Below are 17688 nucleotides of genomic sequence, written 5' to 3' on the forward strand. Positions count from 1 at the left end.
CGATGATCTGAACTGTGATGGTCTTTCCTAGATATCCTTCCACCTGTTGCTCCTTCTCTTCCTCTTCATCAGACCGTCCGTTGTATGAGCTCAGACTGGCATTGTCTTTGAGAAGGAATATGGCTGGCTTTTAAGGGTCCTGGTCTCTGGCCAGGCTGAAGCTGAGGAAACATAACCACCTTGTAAGACTAACTCATGTCCTACTGTTAATCATCCTTTCAAGATCTTCTGCGCCTACTGGCCTTATGCATCTGATTTCTCAGATAACACACTGAATGTTCCTACTGGGACCCAGGCCTTTTTCTCCCATCCTTGTTTCCTTCCCACCTAACCCAAATTTGCACACAGGTACAGGAAGGACTTTCACGTGGCTTTGCAGCTCACACCACCAGAAACTAACGTCAACGCGTTCCGACTCTGCACCATCTTTCAAAAGACAGACGAAAGAGGCCTTTCGCAGGCATACTGGGACGCCGGGAATGCGGCTGTTATGCCTACCTGATCTGCTCTGCCTCTCGACTCTGCTGTGTCGATAGATGCCCGAGGGACTTCGATTCTGCAGCTCAAGAATGGGAGCAGCAGAATCTTCAGCAACAGATAAAGGGGAGAGCTGCCTAGTCATGCCTCTGTGTGTGCTGGGGCAGTTGCCTCCTGGCTTGCATTGGATGACAGATGATCGTGAGACACCTGAGAAGAAAGAGTTTGCATCAGTTTGGCTGTAAACTCCCAGGAGGAAAGCGGGGCTTTCAAACACTCTGTCAGTGAAATAGTGAAATGCATATAAACAATTCAGTGGGAGAAGGGAAGCACACTGCAAAAATCAAAGCTTCAGCTCTGGTCAGAATAAAGTAAATGAATAAATAAATAAATAAATTGTTAATTCTCTCCCCCCTTATAGATAAAAGGTGCTGTATGAAAACCAGTCTTTCCCCTGAAGAAATGACAGCCCTATGCTGCAGTATATTCTTAGCCACAAGGCTTCATCCACAGGGTCTGAACAGTCAAAGGAATTTGTACTCACGTGGGCCCCTTCCTGAGCACTGACCCTGAAACAGGCAAAAGGAGAGGTCACCATTCTCCCACAGTGTGGGAAGGAGGGCCGTGGAATGATCCTCTCCTGGGGTCAATGCTGAGAGCCTCTCAAGCGGGGGTTTCCCTTTCCGTCCTCCAGAATGATCCACGACTTGTCCTTGAAACTCTTGTATGGAATGAAGCCAAGGTCACTGACAGGTCTTTAGGATGAAGACTTCTGTTAAATCATCAAAGAGATCAGTTTTCAGCCTTTCTGTGCACCGAATCAGAATCTCCATGTCTTCAGAGAAGTTGCCGTTTCTTCTTCTGTTAAGTGCAGATAACATCACAATGCTGCATTTCACAGAGGATGTACAGATGTGGAAGGCAGCAGACAAGACCCAGGACCCAGAAATACCAGTGGCATCAGATGAAAAGTTTGCCGATGAGGAGGACACCATGTTCTATGAGCAAGGGCTTGAAGGACTGGATTAAGAACGAGCAAATAACAGAAAAGAGTGCAGGGCTGGAATCTGGCAAAGTGAGCCCCGTCATCTTCTGTGTGACAAACATCTTGGACAAACTCCCTAATTTATTGAAGGTTAGGCATCTGTTTAACAAGTCAGCACATGAGCAGCACATCAGAGTCTTCTTCTGAGTCACAAAGTCAAGATGATAGGCCATTTTGGTAAGCACAAAGATGCGTTCATTATCAGTTGTGGGTACCCATCACTTTCTTTGCAGCTGCTATTTCATCTGGTGACCACCTTACCCAATCTTGGGGAAGTCATACATACGCAGAGCAGCCACTGAATTTGCCATGATTTGGAAGGATTGAAAGATTACAAAAATATACATAAAACCCTCATGGTGTATGGTGCCAAACATGGAATAAATATGCCAAACATCTCAAAAGGCAACATGCTCCTTTACAGTGTGAGCCATTCCAGTATGCTTTGTGCAAATAACTCCATGCCAAATAACAACATTGAATACATTCTAAAGTAGGGACAGTATTCAAGAAACTGCATGAAGCAAATCAAACACCCTTTTGCCAGAGGAAGCTAGGGTTCATATGATCAATGAACTTAAAGCTATGTTTGATTCACCAGCTCTAACTACAAAGACCACAAAGGAAGAGATGTACAGAACATGGTATCATAGAGAAAAATCCTCTGTCAACCTATCTGGAATCTCCAACGTCAATTTTGACCCACCAAGTAGACTGAATTAGCAGTTAACCCTTTAAAGATAATCTTTCTCAAGGATGTTATTCTCTTTTTCCTCTGTCCAGTATAGGAAAACTCCAACATGAGGGTGACATCCAAGCCCCCACCCTAACACACAGCCCTAAGAATTCAATCAATGAAGAATCCAAAATACAATCTACAACAGCAGACCCACGAAGTCAACTTTGAAAGAGTAAGACCTACATGGTATCTAAGCACTATATTGTCTTTCATCTTCATCTTTTGGTGAGCATCACTCTTTGAGAGAGCTTTTCAGAGCAAACAGGATATTTTCAAACCTTTAAGAAGCTATTCATGTTCATATATTTACTTTTTAATGGAGAAAATCATGGTCTAATAGCTGAACAACTCCCTCTGTGGCTTTGTCCTAGTCATTTCACAACCCCAAAGCTTACTTTTCCCACTTATAAAGTAAGGATGATATTACCTACTTCATAAGGCTTTGCAAAAATCTTTGAAATCACTTTGAGGTTGAAAAGTACAACAGAAATGGCAGCCCTGGGCCATTAACCCCACAAGAAGCAGTACAACACCTTTATTTGACGGCTGAAAGTCCGTACCAACATCCCCGAGGTTGAGACAATCAGTGCTTTCTGGCCTAAGTATTCGAAAAGGCACTTACGATTTTTTCAGGTCCTCAACTTAGAGAAACTTCATTTTCAGAAAGCATTTGCTGACTGTCTGTCCTCTGAGAATCAGCCACCAAGGTGCCTTGACCCGAATCAGTACTCACTTTGAGATGTATCATTTAAAGAGACTTCATCAAATTAAACGACACATGCCACATCTTAATTCAGACCTAATTTAGAACAACATCAAGATTCAGATTACACTCAGCAGAAGTCTTGCAGACAACCTGCAACCAAAAATTTCAGGAAAACCTATTTTTCCTCACATGTAAACAGAGCTCTGAGTTATTTGTATCTGGTATAACAAAGCAGTATCAATCTTTTCCTGTACATTGAAAACCTCAGCAGTTGAGACTAAAACTGCAATTTAAGAAATCGTATTTAATCAACAGTCACTGCTTGATTCAGTGAAATCTTCTCTCATATTTGAAAGCAATCAGGTGGCACAATAATTTATTAGTATTTCACTGTTACAGCGAGAAAGCCTTGGACTAGGCCATTTCGTGCTACTGAATCTGAACATATTTACGGATATACTTTGACAGGGAAGGTGAATAGATATACGCTGGGCTAATTTATTCAAACTTGTGATTTTATTAGCAGCAAGGACAACAAGAGAGATCAAGAGCAGCATTTGCCACTGAACTTCTGTCTACCTTCATGAATCCCACAAGCCTTTGGAGACCTCATGGTCCTCAGCAATGAGACCGTGCCTCCTCCAGACGGGACAACAGCAAGGTGCTGCTGGCCTGCTGCTCGCCTTGACGAACGTGGGGATGGGGAGCAGGGAAGCTGGGGCTTTCACTTCCCAGGCAGCAGCTACTACCATCATGTGCCAAGTGCAAACGGAGAAGCAGCTACGCACTGGAGAGGTGCCATAATATCTCTCCTCCAGAGCGAAGGAGGAGTGACACTTTCTTGGTGGGATTCATTAGATTTGTTTTAGTTATCAACCTTACGAGGCGAGAAATAGCACCTTAGAACTGTCTGCGTCTCCCCTTGACTATAAAGAGGAAAACGACCGTCTCGACCAGAGACATTTAAGCTGTGTTGAACTTTATATCCGACTATTTTACCTGACCTTTCTTTTAACCAGACCACTTGATGCAAGAGCTTGTAACAGATAAATGATCTGTAACTCAGATACAGGTACAGAAGCCCCATCCAGTTTCTGTAGAACAACACAGTCAACTCTGGGCATGAACATGGTTCATGGCTTTAGCACAAACAACTCACAGGCTGAAAATGATCTACATTTTGGGCATCATTTGGCATGTTAAGGGAATGCTAACACAAGAGATTGGGAAAATCTAACAAACAGGAAGAATTCTGCCAGATTGCTGGAGGTGTTCCTTGATTTCTTGGGGGTTACAAGCGAATGTCAAGGCAACATATAGCTTGCCATGGGGTTGGCAAAGGAGGGGAGAGAGAACAGGAAAGGCCCACACATGATTGTATCAAGCACATCCCAATGAGTCAAATCCATCTACATCACTTAATTATTGGTGCACAGGCTTTATAGCAGAGGATGCAAAGCCCTTTTTCTGCACACACAGACCGAAAGGAACCCAGCCGGGGGAACTCGTGGCTTTCCACAGGCTTCTAATAAAGTCTGCCCTCATTCTGCATTCATTATTATACACTTATTTCAGTGTACTTCAATTTAGCAAGGAAATTATGCTTGTGACTAACCTAAGCCACATGACTAATATCGTCAAAGTGCCTATTTTTCACACGGTTGAACACTCCTTTGAATCCCGGCTGCGGGAGGAGGTGAGCCACCACGAGCTGCTGCTCACAGCGTGTTGATTCAGCCTGGGAACCAGCAGCTTTGTCCTGAGAGCCATTTTCACCTCCCATCTGTAAACTGCTCTCAGCTCCCTTGCCCTCAGCCCTCTGAAAGACCTGATATATGTCTGCAGCTTTTCCTTCACAGGCAGATCTTGCTATGCAGCTCACAGAGTGAGAAAATTTGCCCTCTCCTCGGATTCAGGCTAGACAAATCACTCCGTTATTTTGCAGGGGCTTGGAGAGAAGGGATTCTTCTTTGACATTCAAAAAACAATGGTTTTTAGATTATTTTGGTGTGCAGGACATATTTTGCATGGGGCAGCAGCGCTTAGAATACTAAAAAACATGCTGTTTTGTTGGGGACATCTTTTCTGGCTTCCAAGTTGTCATTAAAAAAATGGATGGAATGAGTTACCAATTAAAATAATCAGTGCAATATAAAAATGCAGCCCTGAAAGTAATCCGTATGGCCTGGTCGTCACACATTTGTTTTGGTTTTTTTTAGACCAACTTCCCTGATGGAAATTTAGAACCTCTCACACAGGTAATTGAATTCTCATCTGAAAGTCATCCATGCATCCATGACACCAGATTACTGACACAAACTGTTTGCTTATTTAGAGACAGCAGCATCTGGCTTGCTGGTATGTGCCAAAGCACATACTCTTTTTTGATTATGCAACTAAATTGACGGTTAAATAGGTGATGCTAATGAGCTGGGCAGTTTCTTTGTATTTTCTGCTCATAATCTGGCTTTGCACACTGAAGAGGTGCAGAGAAGTCCACATTCAGGACAAGGATCCCAAAACCAGGAGTGGTCTCCCGTGGCTCCCACTGCAGTCAGCAGGGAGACAGGTTTTTCTAAAACGTCAGTCAAGGCATCTACAACCTCCCTTTTACTTAGGAAAATCTGCAATATTTTACTGTGTCCTTGAAATCTCAGCTCCCACTATGCCACTGTCGTGGCAGGACAAAACGATGCCTTCGATACCACTACTGCAAAAACAACCGCTGAGTTTTGACAGATGGATGGAGACAGAAGCTAGGCTGGTGCTGTGTGGAAAGCGCGTCAGCTGAACGTGCCTGCTAACCTGGACACCGGTGAAAGAAGTGACGATGCTTCCTTCACCCTGCCACGCTACCTGTCAGCGCGAGCACTCACCGAGCCCTCCCCAACTTTAATGTGTCCAGAACCAGCAGTTTGACTCAGGACCACCAAGCTCTAACTGCATTTACTAAAACCAAGCCAAAAATCATAGGCATCTTGGCAGACAGTGCGCTACACAAGCTTGAGGAATAAACACTTCTTATTTTGCTCCATGAAGGAAAATGATTTCCCCACATCTCAGACATTAACAATGCTGTTCATTTAAATACGTCCTTCGGAGGCACTGCAACAGCTCTCTGTGTATCTGAGTTAACGCACACATGTCCCTTCAGAGTAATGTTCTGTTCATTTACTATTTGCTTGTTTTGGAAGTTTTTATATTTGAAGGGGATGCGAAGGTTACTCCATTTTTTTTTGTCGGAGGGGAAAACAAGGTTTTCAGATTTTAATGAGAAGCAAATGACTCAGTGATGGTGTAAGGCATTTCTCTTGTGCTGTGATTAACCATTGTCAAGAGCAGAATGCAAAAAAAGCAGATATTTCTGTTGTACCTTAACAGTGACATCCATCTGCAATTTCTGCCAATTATCCCTTCAGCGTCTGCACACAGTCATTCACCACAAATCAGCAGACAGCAACTTTACTCACAATCAGAAAAACAGTCTCAACAATTTACACATGCCCTCCCATCCTTGGTATAAAATGAGCAGAGAGGCAGCACAGCGAGTAAATAACCAGCGTATCATCACCATATAAACTAACTTACTGCCGGATCAGGGATGTGCCTCATACGTAGCTATGATGACTTATCAATCAGAAAACATTCACCTCTAGTAAGGGATTTAACATTTCCTCTGTCAGCACAGAATATTTCCCATGCAAAGAGCCTCCGCTTATTGCTCCTTCCTTACCCATGCAAAGAGCCTCCGCTTATTGCTCCTTCCTTACCCATCTGGACATCCAGAAGGAAGCTTGGGAGAGCAGGACCAGGCATGCAAATATGCTCCCGTCTAACCCACCCAACTCACGAAGAAGCTGCATGAAAAAATGTGAACTTCTCAAAGGGCAATTTTTTGGCTAACAGCTGCCAGGGAAAGCCAGGCTGGGCCACTACAGTGCTAAGCCCATACCTGGAGAAGAGCTCTAGGCCATGAGGAGTGGTTCAAACCCCAATGCAGTCACTAGGAAGACTACCTGATTTTAGTGAGCTTTGGCTTTCCACACCAGACTTCACCAGAGGTGGACTTCGCCTGAAGTCAAGACATATCCTTCTGAGGAAACAACCCAACGGGGACCTCGCAGAGCTCCTCCATTGCCTTTGTCCCTTTCTCAGTTGTTGATGTAAAACTTGAACATTATTTCAGCTCAAGAGCAGGGACTTTACTTTAAGCTTTTACTTATACAAATACTCCCTATGCATTTACCTCACAAACAGCTTCTGAATTAGTCCCTTGAACACTTTCAAAGGGATGTCCTTTGCTGTAACACATCTAAGTGACTTTCCCTGTCCCAGCATGTTTGACACAACGCTAACCGAAACCAATCAGAACATTCAATGGCCTTGGATTACAGCCACTTTTCATCGCTTCAGCACCGACTGTGCGATAGATGAACACAAATCATTTGGTTCAAAACTGCACATTATCCCATGAAAGAAAATCTCTATTGTAAACTTGGTAAATGAATTATACTAGATGCAACTCCAATAGTTCTGCAAATTTATACACTTCACTGTGAAACAAAAGGCTACAAATCTCCATAAAGAAAAACAATCCTTTGAAAGCCCATGAATCTGGTCATAGCTGAAATTCAGTGACATTTCCAAAAATTCTCCTTTTATTTTCACTGCAGTAAGTCAAGAGTAGCTTCAATGAAGGCCATGTTGCTGCTCTGACATAAAGTTGTTGTGAAAGGAGTTTAAACATAGGACACTCAGAAAAGTCACTCATATGCATCTTGTTGTTAAATAATAATGATACAACATATAGCTTCTACTTTCAAGAAACACTGCAATAAATCCAGGCTGGTTCATGGGTCTCCTAAGATATGACTGCAAAAGCAGTCAACACACTGACATCCAACGCAATATCAAATTGTTTATATTTATTTCCTGAGCAAATTATTGCCTTTCCTGTTTGATGAGTTCCTCCAGAGAGTGATTCACGCTACCTTCCTTAGATACCAGTCTTAAAGAGGAGATGACTCACTGCTCAGAGGTGTCCATCTCTCCCATTGACTCCAGGACACTCGGACAACTTTCTTAGCACCAGAGGTTTACATCTAGATGCACCTGGATGAGTCCAAATCTGACTGTCTCGTTCAAGTCATGGCAGCACTTCAGCATATGCCTATAAGCTACGCATGAAGCACATGCTCCAATTTACTTGCCTGACTTAGGTCCTAATGAAGCACTTCTGAACATGGGTGGGATAAAATAACATCTTACAGGTCAGCAGGGGACGAGTGAGTATTTATCACTGTCCCGTTGCTTTCTGTAACCCCTGGAGGCACATGAGACACCTCCCCAGTGTTTTCTGCACTGCCCTTTGGATAATAGTCCCAAAGGTCTCAGCCCTGCCTTTCTCTGATGGCACGTCTGGGTAGGTCTCCTCCACATGGTGTCCAGACAACCCACCTGGCTCAGGTACTTGCTCACCACCGTCCTGTCACTGCTTTACCCCATAAGGATTCTTTGGAAATCTCTGCCATAATCTTCCCCGAGCTGTAAAACTGGCTGCACACGTCCACATTTAACGTATGGGCTGGCAGAGGCTCCAGGATTAGCTCTGCTTGGCTGGCCTCATGCCTAGCAAGAAACCTCCCATCCTCAGCCTGTCTGCTCTGACACAGCCTGTCATCCAGTCACTTCCAGGCTGATGCCCTTTCCTGCTGCCCCGACTGCAGCATCCCTCCCCACGGCAACAGGCCGTGCAATTTCCGACGCTGCCATAAGCCCAGCCTGGGGAGAAGGTTGAGCTCAACTCCTGATGCGCCTGGCAGCACCGGGTTAAGCTCTTTCAACTCTCTTCAAGGCATCCCAAGACTGCAATATACTCAGTACCACGCGTACAGCCCGAAGGAAAAGGACACCAAAGGATTGTCTGCTGTACTGGAAAGTCAGCCCAATTCCTAATTTATGTCAGTCACAGACAGGTCGACTGAAGACTCAGAGTCACGGCGCTGTCACACTCTGCTGACCAGCATTGTACCGTGGCCAAAAAGACAGGCTTGGGCTTGCGTTGTTTTTATCCGGGATGTAGTGCTGAATTTAACACGTGCAAAGGAATTGCATTTTCACTGCTGCTCAGAATAACAAAAACCAAAACGGAGAGCGCACACACCTTGCAATTTTACAGCTAGAGCATCCTTAACAACTTATCACACCTAGTGGGAAGAGAGTCCATTTCCGGCAGAATAAGCAACTTTGGAAAGTACTACTCAACTCTCCAAAATATCCGACACTGAAAATAGTAAGTTTGTAAAAATGCAGTTAAACCCTGAGATTTCTACAGGCATTAAATAAACCATGAACCGGAGAATTAGGAATACTTTTTAGAAAGCTTTCTTTTCAGCTATCGATTTATACCACAAAAATGCCTCCTATATATTCTCAGCATGTCAAGCTTGATATCTACATCACAGCTAACCCAGTACAAGGATCTCTAACGCTGGACAAAATCACTGAATTTTCAGTTGACACCTCAGTACGACACAAAGTTGGTTTGCACTTAGCAAGGAACGAGCATTCATTCCCTCTGCACTTTGCGTTAGGATGTCACGTCAAACCAAGAGCACACAACAGGCTTTCCCAACAATTTCTGTTTTGTGGCTTTTTTATTAAGGAATTACTTTAGGGCTGACACTATTCTGAAAATAAGGTGGGGGGAAAAGCAGTTTAGGGGAATGATTAGCTATCTCAAGTTAAGGGACAGCAAGCACAAAAAGTTGGTGCCTCTGTCTTTAAAACATAAAAGATGAATCTAGAGCACAGTATTAAAATGCTACAGAAAATTGAACAACATAGCATGGAGCTAATTGCATATCTTTTTTAAAGCAAAAATCGAAGTACAACAAAACTTTTTCACTTCTTTTCATTCCAACATTAGTTTATCAGAGATCAATCACATCACTCAAGCACTGAAAAAAATAGAAATTTTTGACTGCACTTATCCTAGAAAATAATAAAGTGCTAAAAATGCTATTAAAGCATCAGTTACTTTAAAGACACATATAAACATATACACACACAACACATTCTGCTTTGCACGGAACAGAGCAGGAGTAGCATGCAAAGTAAATTTTTGCCTAGTGTTAGATACATAGGAAAAAAAGCATTTACCGTCTGGTACGGGCGAATTTAATTCAGAAACACTGTAAGACGGTAATGGTGCCACCCTTGCCGAATGTTTCTTCATCCTCTGAAATTTTTCTCCTACTCACACGTTCACTTCGTCTCTACTCTGCATCGCTTTTGGTCCCGAGTACTATAGTAAACACTCAGCTATGGCTGGTGGCTAGATGTTGTTCTGGAGATGCTGCAGGAGGCTATGAGTACTGATTTGCTGTTTCCCTGGGAAACCATTTGCAACACGTTCAAACAATGCTTGACCTCTGCTAACACTTTTCTTCCATTCAATTGTTAAGCACAGCAGATAAAATATAAATATATTAGCTATCGCTCCTCTTAAACTCAAAAGTGCAGCAGCCCCTTTGCATGAAAGCAGTGATTTCACATCAAATATCTGCTCTGCGTTAGCAAAGCAGACGGGAGATCTCTCAGCGACAACTGCAAGGGAATTATGCAACGCAATTTTCTGGTTCCTTACACTGTGACAATATACACACAATTAAAGCAATTATTTTAAATAAACTTTGAATAATGTAACTCCTACAGAACTCCTAAATCAGGAATGCCTTGGGCAAAAGAGCCAGTAATATCCAACTCTCTATCAGCTAGCAAAGCACTGGTATTGCAGGAATCTCTCTTCTTTTTTAGCGTCCTACAAAAATTGTCACAATCACAAGATATATATAGGCCACAGTTGGTCTAGATTCTTCCTCACTTCCCTTGAGGCAGCTAGGACATTTTTTTCCTCTTTCTCCTACATCTTCTCTCTCTTCCACTCTCTCTTTATTATTATTTTGTCTATTTTTGGAAGTTGTTTGCTTGGAGCAATGATAAAGTTTCATTGTACAAAGCGGCGATTTCTATTAAAATTGCCGCAAGTCTTTTAGACAGCCCCATTCATTTCTGCAAGCCAGTGTTGTGCTGGGAGCTTTCTTTGCCAGGAGGTGTTCATCAGTGCCTCTTAGGTGTCCTGGCTTCACAGCTCTTTGCCAAGAGAAGCAGCATCAGGTCTTCACATTTGTGTACAAGCATTTGTACATAGGAAGGAAGCTTTATCATTTAGTGTTCAAGGTATTTGCTAGAGTAACTACAGGAAATACAAAGAAAGAAGACAGAAAGGGAGCTAACTGTACCAATAAATGTTGGCAAAGCTGTTGATGTTTTAAATGCCATAACTATACACCTCTCAGCTATAGTCCTTGTGCCTTTGCTAGCAAAGGAGAGCAGGTTTTCCTGGCTTGGGGCTTGATCCTCCATCCCCTCCTCTACAGCCAAACTGGGAGAAGTCATCGGCTCTAAGGAAGGCAATAAAGTGATTCGAAAAGGATCAAGAGTCACTGACCTCGAAAGTCACGTTAGGCTTCCTAAAGGCAGCCTGCAGGAATCTCAAATGCTTTATATGGTAACAAGATTTTCTTTTGGGGTGCAAAATGACTACTGCTAAGGGCATCAACTACAGAAATCCCCCCTCGAGTGCTGTAGAAGAATAGCTGCGATACAGGGTGAGTCCTCAGAGCTGCTCACTGCTCTGCCCCATGCTCTCATAGGGCTTGACTTGCCTGGGTGAGGGAACACATCTAGTTCCTTATCGCCAGCCTGCTCTTGAGCTCCTCTCAAAATGGCAGCTCCCGCGCTTGGAACACGCTAGCAACGACTGTCCCCTTCATTCATCCCTATGGAGCTAGGACACAGGGAGAAGGACGGGGAAGCAGGGTCACAGCCAGACCATCCTTCAGATGCAGCCAAAGAAGAGCCTGGCCCATCAGGAGAACTGAGCTAGGGCATCCTAATGCATGAGGCAGCCCATGACTCCCGCATACCCAGATGGGGTACGGAGTGAACCTATGGATACCATCTTAAATGCACAGTCCTGCCCTGCACATCCCCTTAATGGTGGTCTCCTCCTCCTGCTCAGGAGAGAGCAGGGTCTGTACTCTTTAGTACTAGGGAGCACTGCAGAAGTGCTTGAGCGGTTAACCCTATGGAGGGGAATGAGAAAAGGCAAAGTATTCTCCCAAGGCCATCCTGCCCACACTGTGGGAGGCCTGGGACACACTATGCCCTGTGATACACTATAGAAGAGGTAGAAGGAAGAAAAACAGTCACAATTGCCTGTTTTTCCACCCAGCGTGTCCTCCCCTGGAATGCTTGGAGCTCCCCTCAGGATCTTCTTCATTATATCCCTCGTGATTAATAAAGCTCTCTACCGTGACAGTCTCTTCCAAAGCATCACACTGCATCGCATAAAGCTCACCAGCTTTTACTGCTTATCTGCATTCAGAAGATTTCCAGCACTCTGTAACAACCCCTAAACCACAGAAAATTATCTTCCCAATTTGCAGAAGCAATTTTATTCTCCCCTCCTAAGTCAGCAGACTTTGTGATCACAAGTCAAGTAATTGCTGGCTCTACAGTCACAAGGCTATCTATTAATACATGTCTAGTCCTTGAATGCTTAGTATAATATAAACAACATAATAATATAACACAGAGATTGTTTTTAGAAAACCATCTCTGCAAGTGGGAGTTTATAATGGAATCATTAACGAACCTTAACAATGGTGAGGGTGAAACACATGAGACAATGTCAAGCAATTCGAGACACTTCTTTCAGACAATTTCAGCTTTAATGGCAGAATGTGATTGTATCTAAAAGTTGCTGCAATTTTTCAAAGGAAAAATCAGCCATCATTTTAACATAGTAACTCCAAAGCCACATGCCAAAACACAACGAATCCTTTCAAATATTCACCTCGGCGTACTTGGCTTTGGACAACAGTTACAAGAAAGAAGCAGATATAAAACTGATTCAAAAATATGCATGATTGGTACCTATATTTCGTGTTGAAGACTGCAGCTTGAAAAGGATCAACTTCTCTAGCTGCACAAATACGAGCTTTGGCCATCTGTTTCTGTTCCTGCTATGAATAGCTGATTGCCTTTATGCATGCGATGCTATTCGCATAGGTGCTCTGAGCCTTCCTATGTATTCTCTATCTCCTCTTTAAGTGTGCTGAAGAAAGGAATAAAATAATATGGAGTGGAAGTGGGCAAAACAAGCTCTGCCCCTCTCTCCTCAAGTACACCAGGCACAGATCCACCCACAAGTGGAATTTGATGTCCACGTTTTACCAAGACACCATGACAGTTACTCCATAGATTGCAAGTCAACATGAAATCTGTGGTCCTGCGCCCAACTTACCTCATATTTATGCAAGGCAGCACAGTGAGAAAATATGGCTTGTTTTCCCCCAAATCGAGACTAAACTAATTCCAGGTACCTTTAAAACTGAGATCTTTGTAAGTAGCTAGTGTTGTCACTTGCCGCAAATTCTGCGCTCTTGGTCTGCAACACCTTAAAGTTTTATCTGCAGGGAGTGGAGCTTCTGTGATATCTGAAAATCTGGCTCAAGACATCTCCAACTGGGAGCTCCCGATCACTAGTTAGTCACTTTTGCGCGCCTATAATTAACAAAATCCAAAACAATCCAGAGCGCCATACAATCAGTCCACATACTCACCTATTTTCACTCTGGGTGTCCCTTTTTGTCAGGGAAACATACAGTGTAAGAGTGCCAAGGTTTAATTATACACTGTAAATTATAACGCAGACAGAAACAAAATGCATGCTAGGAGACTACACGTGTTCATACTTAAGGCAAACATTGTTAAGACATTAACCAAAGCTCTCAAGCCAGATGAAGCATCCATTCCTTTGCATCAGTTTGATTGTAATATTTAACCATTGAACACAGTATGGCAAAAAATCTCCAATCAGGATTCCTCTCCCATGCGTATTACACCCTGGCCAAGAGTCCCAGTGGTCCAAGGCCTCTGAGCGGCATCCAGATCACTTCCTACCACCCTTCTTGGACAGGCACAGTGTACACTGCCCCCAGCAAATGCCAGTCCAGAGGAGAACATGGAGTAGCTGAGAGTTTGCTGATCCAGTAACCAAACAGCTAACCAGTGCTGGAAGCAGAGTGAGAATTAGAGCGCACTGAATCCTATTCACTAACAAATACTCCATGCTCGCAATAAAAAGGGGCTGTTACTGCCAAAATGTTTACCGTCCCGATGGCTCACAAAATCTCTGTTCGCAGTAGCCAGTAATACATAATAAGGGGCCTAGTATAAAAGTAAAGACTATTTACTCTCCTTCATTAAAGCTGTAATCTATACCAAAAGCAGCCGTTTGAACCCCATGAAACCACAGGTTTGTCATGTGTCAAACCCACAGACGGGTGTTTGCTTATAATCACCAATGCTCCAGCAACAGATGTTGTGCATGTCCTGTGCTTCTGCTGAGAAAAGAGGCAAGAGAGAGTACATCAGAGGCTGACCTTGTGGGCAAGATATAGAAGATAAGAAGGTATTCAGCTGGTCCCCATGAAGGCTGCTGCATCATCTCAGGCCACGAGTTGGTTATTGCATCTACAGTCCTCATCAACAAATCAATTGAGCTATGTCAGGCTCATGTCAGAGGGTTTTTTTTCCCTGCTGGAAACAATTAATAACCACAATCACAATGTTAAGATAATCCCCATGGGGAGTGAATGAATATCTGATCCAGAGAAGACAGTAAGTGTGCTATAGTCCCAGCTAGACAGAATCATCTCAACTAAAGGAAAACAGCTGCAAAAGTAAATTGGATTTCCACTGGATTTCCACATTGATGATGGGACTCATCTCATTTGACTTGGGACAACAGCATCCTTTTAAAGTAAATGATGGAAAGTAGTATCGCTAGAAGGCAACTCACCTAACCTCTCTTAAGTGTCTATTGCAAAAAGAGATTAGTAACTCTCTGGAGAAGCCTAGTTTTTCCACTGACTATAATGGCAGTGAGGTGACTTGCTCACACCGGGACATCTATCATTTGGACACCCAGGTTAGGGTAGGTGACTCCAATGAGAAGTACTTAGTGTTAAAGTTTGATGAAGACATAAAAGGACTTCCGTTGACTCTAATAGGCTTTGGATCAGGATCCAGATCCAAAACTGCAGTCTTTCCGTGCTTTGAACACCATTAATTACAAGATCTGTATGAAAACCACTTTGCACAAGTCCCTGAAGCTGACAGGTCAATCCATTCCCAATCACTAGACTATAAGACTCTTATAAACATGACTATTTTATTGGCTCTTTCAGGCTGAGTAGGTGTTTTGAGATGACAAGCTAAAGAGCCATTATGAAATTCATTTTATTTTGCTGGAATATAAATTGTACGCAAGACATGGAAGAGATAAACAATTCAAAGTGCGATCAAAACAGATGTATCCTATAAAAGGGCTTTTATGTGAAATAGAAGTCAAGGCTTCAGTTTGGAATTTCAACCCTCTTCTAGCAGAGCCAGAAGTATACAGCAACAGTGAACTCAATCCAGAATGACCCCTCCAGGACTTGCCAAAAAAAAAAAGAAAAGAAAAAGGATCATACATCGCTCTGCTGTCCCAAGTCACGGCAAACATTTTAAAGAATCAAATCCTGAATTCCTCACTCGGTCATTACTCAGACAAAACTCTCACTGGCTTAAATACTATTGGATACTTCTGCTAAATAACCCAGAACATCAACTCTGTTCTGATAACCTTCCTATTAACATCTACCAGGCAGGTCATGGTCCTTCAGCAACACCAGCATGTGCTCACACATCACCTGTTGTGGACAGGATGGTGCAGAGCTTTTCCCCTGCCCCTTTTGCAGGAACGACAAGTGTCTCTGCATGCATCCCATGGCTGTTCACCTGAACACATGTGACTTCTCCAGCAGATGCTACATATAGCAATTAACCATTCCTCAAGCGTAAAGCGATCAGCGTGCATGAGCCTGTGCACGAGCCTCAGGAGAGGCTGCGTGGCCCCGACTCAAAAATGTTTAAGTGCTCAGAGGGCCCCACTCACTTGTTTGGAGCAGTTGCGTTCTCAAGGACCTTACTGATGAAGGGTGGAGATGCAAATTCTCACGTCAGCCGTAATGAGCTCTTGCCTGTCTTCTCTAGCTCTTCTGTCCCAAGAGTCCCAAGAGCCAGACTAGTGACACTGCCATGGCACTTCTACTTGGGAGCTGCTGCTCCGAGCTTTCACTTGGTTTGTGGTAGGAAGACTGCCTTTGGCTCAACTTAACTGATCATCAAGTATGCTATACTCGAGGGTATCCATACCAAAGGTACATTAAAGTCTCATGTACTTTCTTCACTGAGGCAGAAACTGAACTTTATCCAGACTTTTTCATAGTCTACAAAAACCTACAAGCAGAGCAGTCATCTGCTAAAATCCCATCTAATAACTGCATTAAGTACTACTAAATTTGAACAAGTTTTAATTCCCTTGGGGGCCTGGTGTTTATATACTGATATCCAGAAGCTCATATTAACGTGGCTTGCAATTTAGAATAAACCAGCCTAGAAATTCGCTCTTTAATACTCAATCTTTTTTTTCCTAACAGAAAAATGCAATGTGATCTATTTTTAGGCTTCCCAAGCAGACAGTTTATAGAAATCAGATTAATGGCACTAGCTAAACATCCACTCAAAGATGATGATTTGAAGATTTGCAGTGCTACTCACAGCTATTGTGCGGGACTCAACAGCTTCTCACTGCTGCCATGAGCAAAGGCCTTCTCAGCTCGTTGTATCCCACCAGATCTCCAAGAGCTGTTTCTAAATGGATGACAGTCATGATTCCCGGCTGCTGGCTCTCAGATCACTGTGAAACCAGGAGTCTAAAAATGCTCAAATCACTGATAGCCAGTTGTACCTTAGCTACCAGAGGCCAGCTCCTCTGCACAACTGAAAAGCTCCCAGCAGTTTTGACACTACCAAATGGTAAGATGTTGCATTTATGCAGTGCTACGATGCTTACTAAAAAGCCCAAAGTATTCAAAAGTTCCATAATATCAGCGCTCCTCACCAAAATTATATAATTGACTTAAAAATATTAACATCCATTGCAGTGCATTTGGAATTCCTCTTATTTGCTATCTGATTTTACAGACCTTACAACTAGTGTTTCCAAGACCTCCCTGGGATACATGGAGATTAAAAATTTAAATAAAATAAACCTGAGATTTTCCTTAATTGTGTGGCTTTTAGAACCTTAAAAAAAAAAAAAAAATCTATCATGAGATCTACACGAAAGTCTCCAGAGCTGGCAACCCAGCTTCTTAAGTTTTTCATTCTATTTGTAACATGAAAAGATCATAAAGTAAAAAATACTTATCTGCTGATGCAGTTGAAGAAATATGGAAAAATACTAATTGTGACATGGAGAGCCTTTGTTTAATTTTAACTGGAGGCACACTGTTTCATGGGAACAGCAGATGTATCAAACTTAGGTGCATCTTCAACATTTTGACATCAAAAGAAATAAGACTTGAATCTCAGGTTGACAAAAGCAATAGAAGTTACCTCTGATATTAGAAAATCATTCAAATTCATATTTACAGAGGAAGAATCAGAAGAATAAAAAGAGCTGCCTAACCAAAAACCAAAAAGGACTCGAGAGGAACCTTTTTTTCAGCTGCATTGCACACACTGCGGTACTGGCCTCGG

At 43.0% G+C, this 17688-nt stretch overlaps 1 protein-coding gene across 2 annotated transcripts in view; it reads right to left on the minus strand.

The window, feature by feature from the left end:
* The window catches only part of SLC35F4 (solute carrier family 35 member F4), a 122733-nt gene that overhangs the window by 23656 nt on the left and 81389 nt on the right, over positions 1-17688 (minus strand). The window contains exon 2 of one of the 2 annotated variants that reach the window (XM_026099991.2): positions 499-687. The exons of the other annotated variant lie outside the window; for it this stretch is intronic. Within the exon in view, the coding sequence (XP_025955776.1) occupies positions 499-687 (189 nt within the window). The remainder of the gene's footprint in view (positions 1-498; positions 688-17688) is intronic. 2 annotated transcript variants of the gene reach the window in all.

Source organism: Dromaius novaehollandiae, chromosome 5 (genome assembly GCF_036370855.1).
Source record: "Dromaius novaehollandiae isolate bDroNov1 chromosome 5, bDroNov1.hap1, whole genome shotgun sequence".
Taxonomy (NCBI): domain Eukaryota; kingdom Metazoa; phylum Chordata; class Aves; order Casuariiformes; family Dromaiidae; genus Dromaius; species Dromaius novaehollandiae.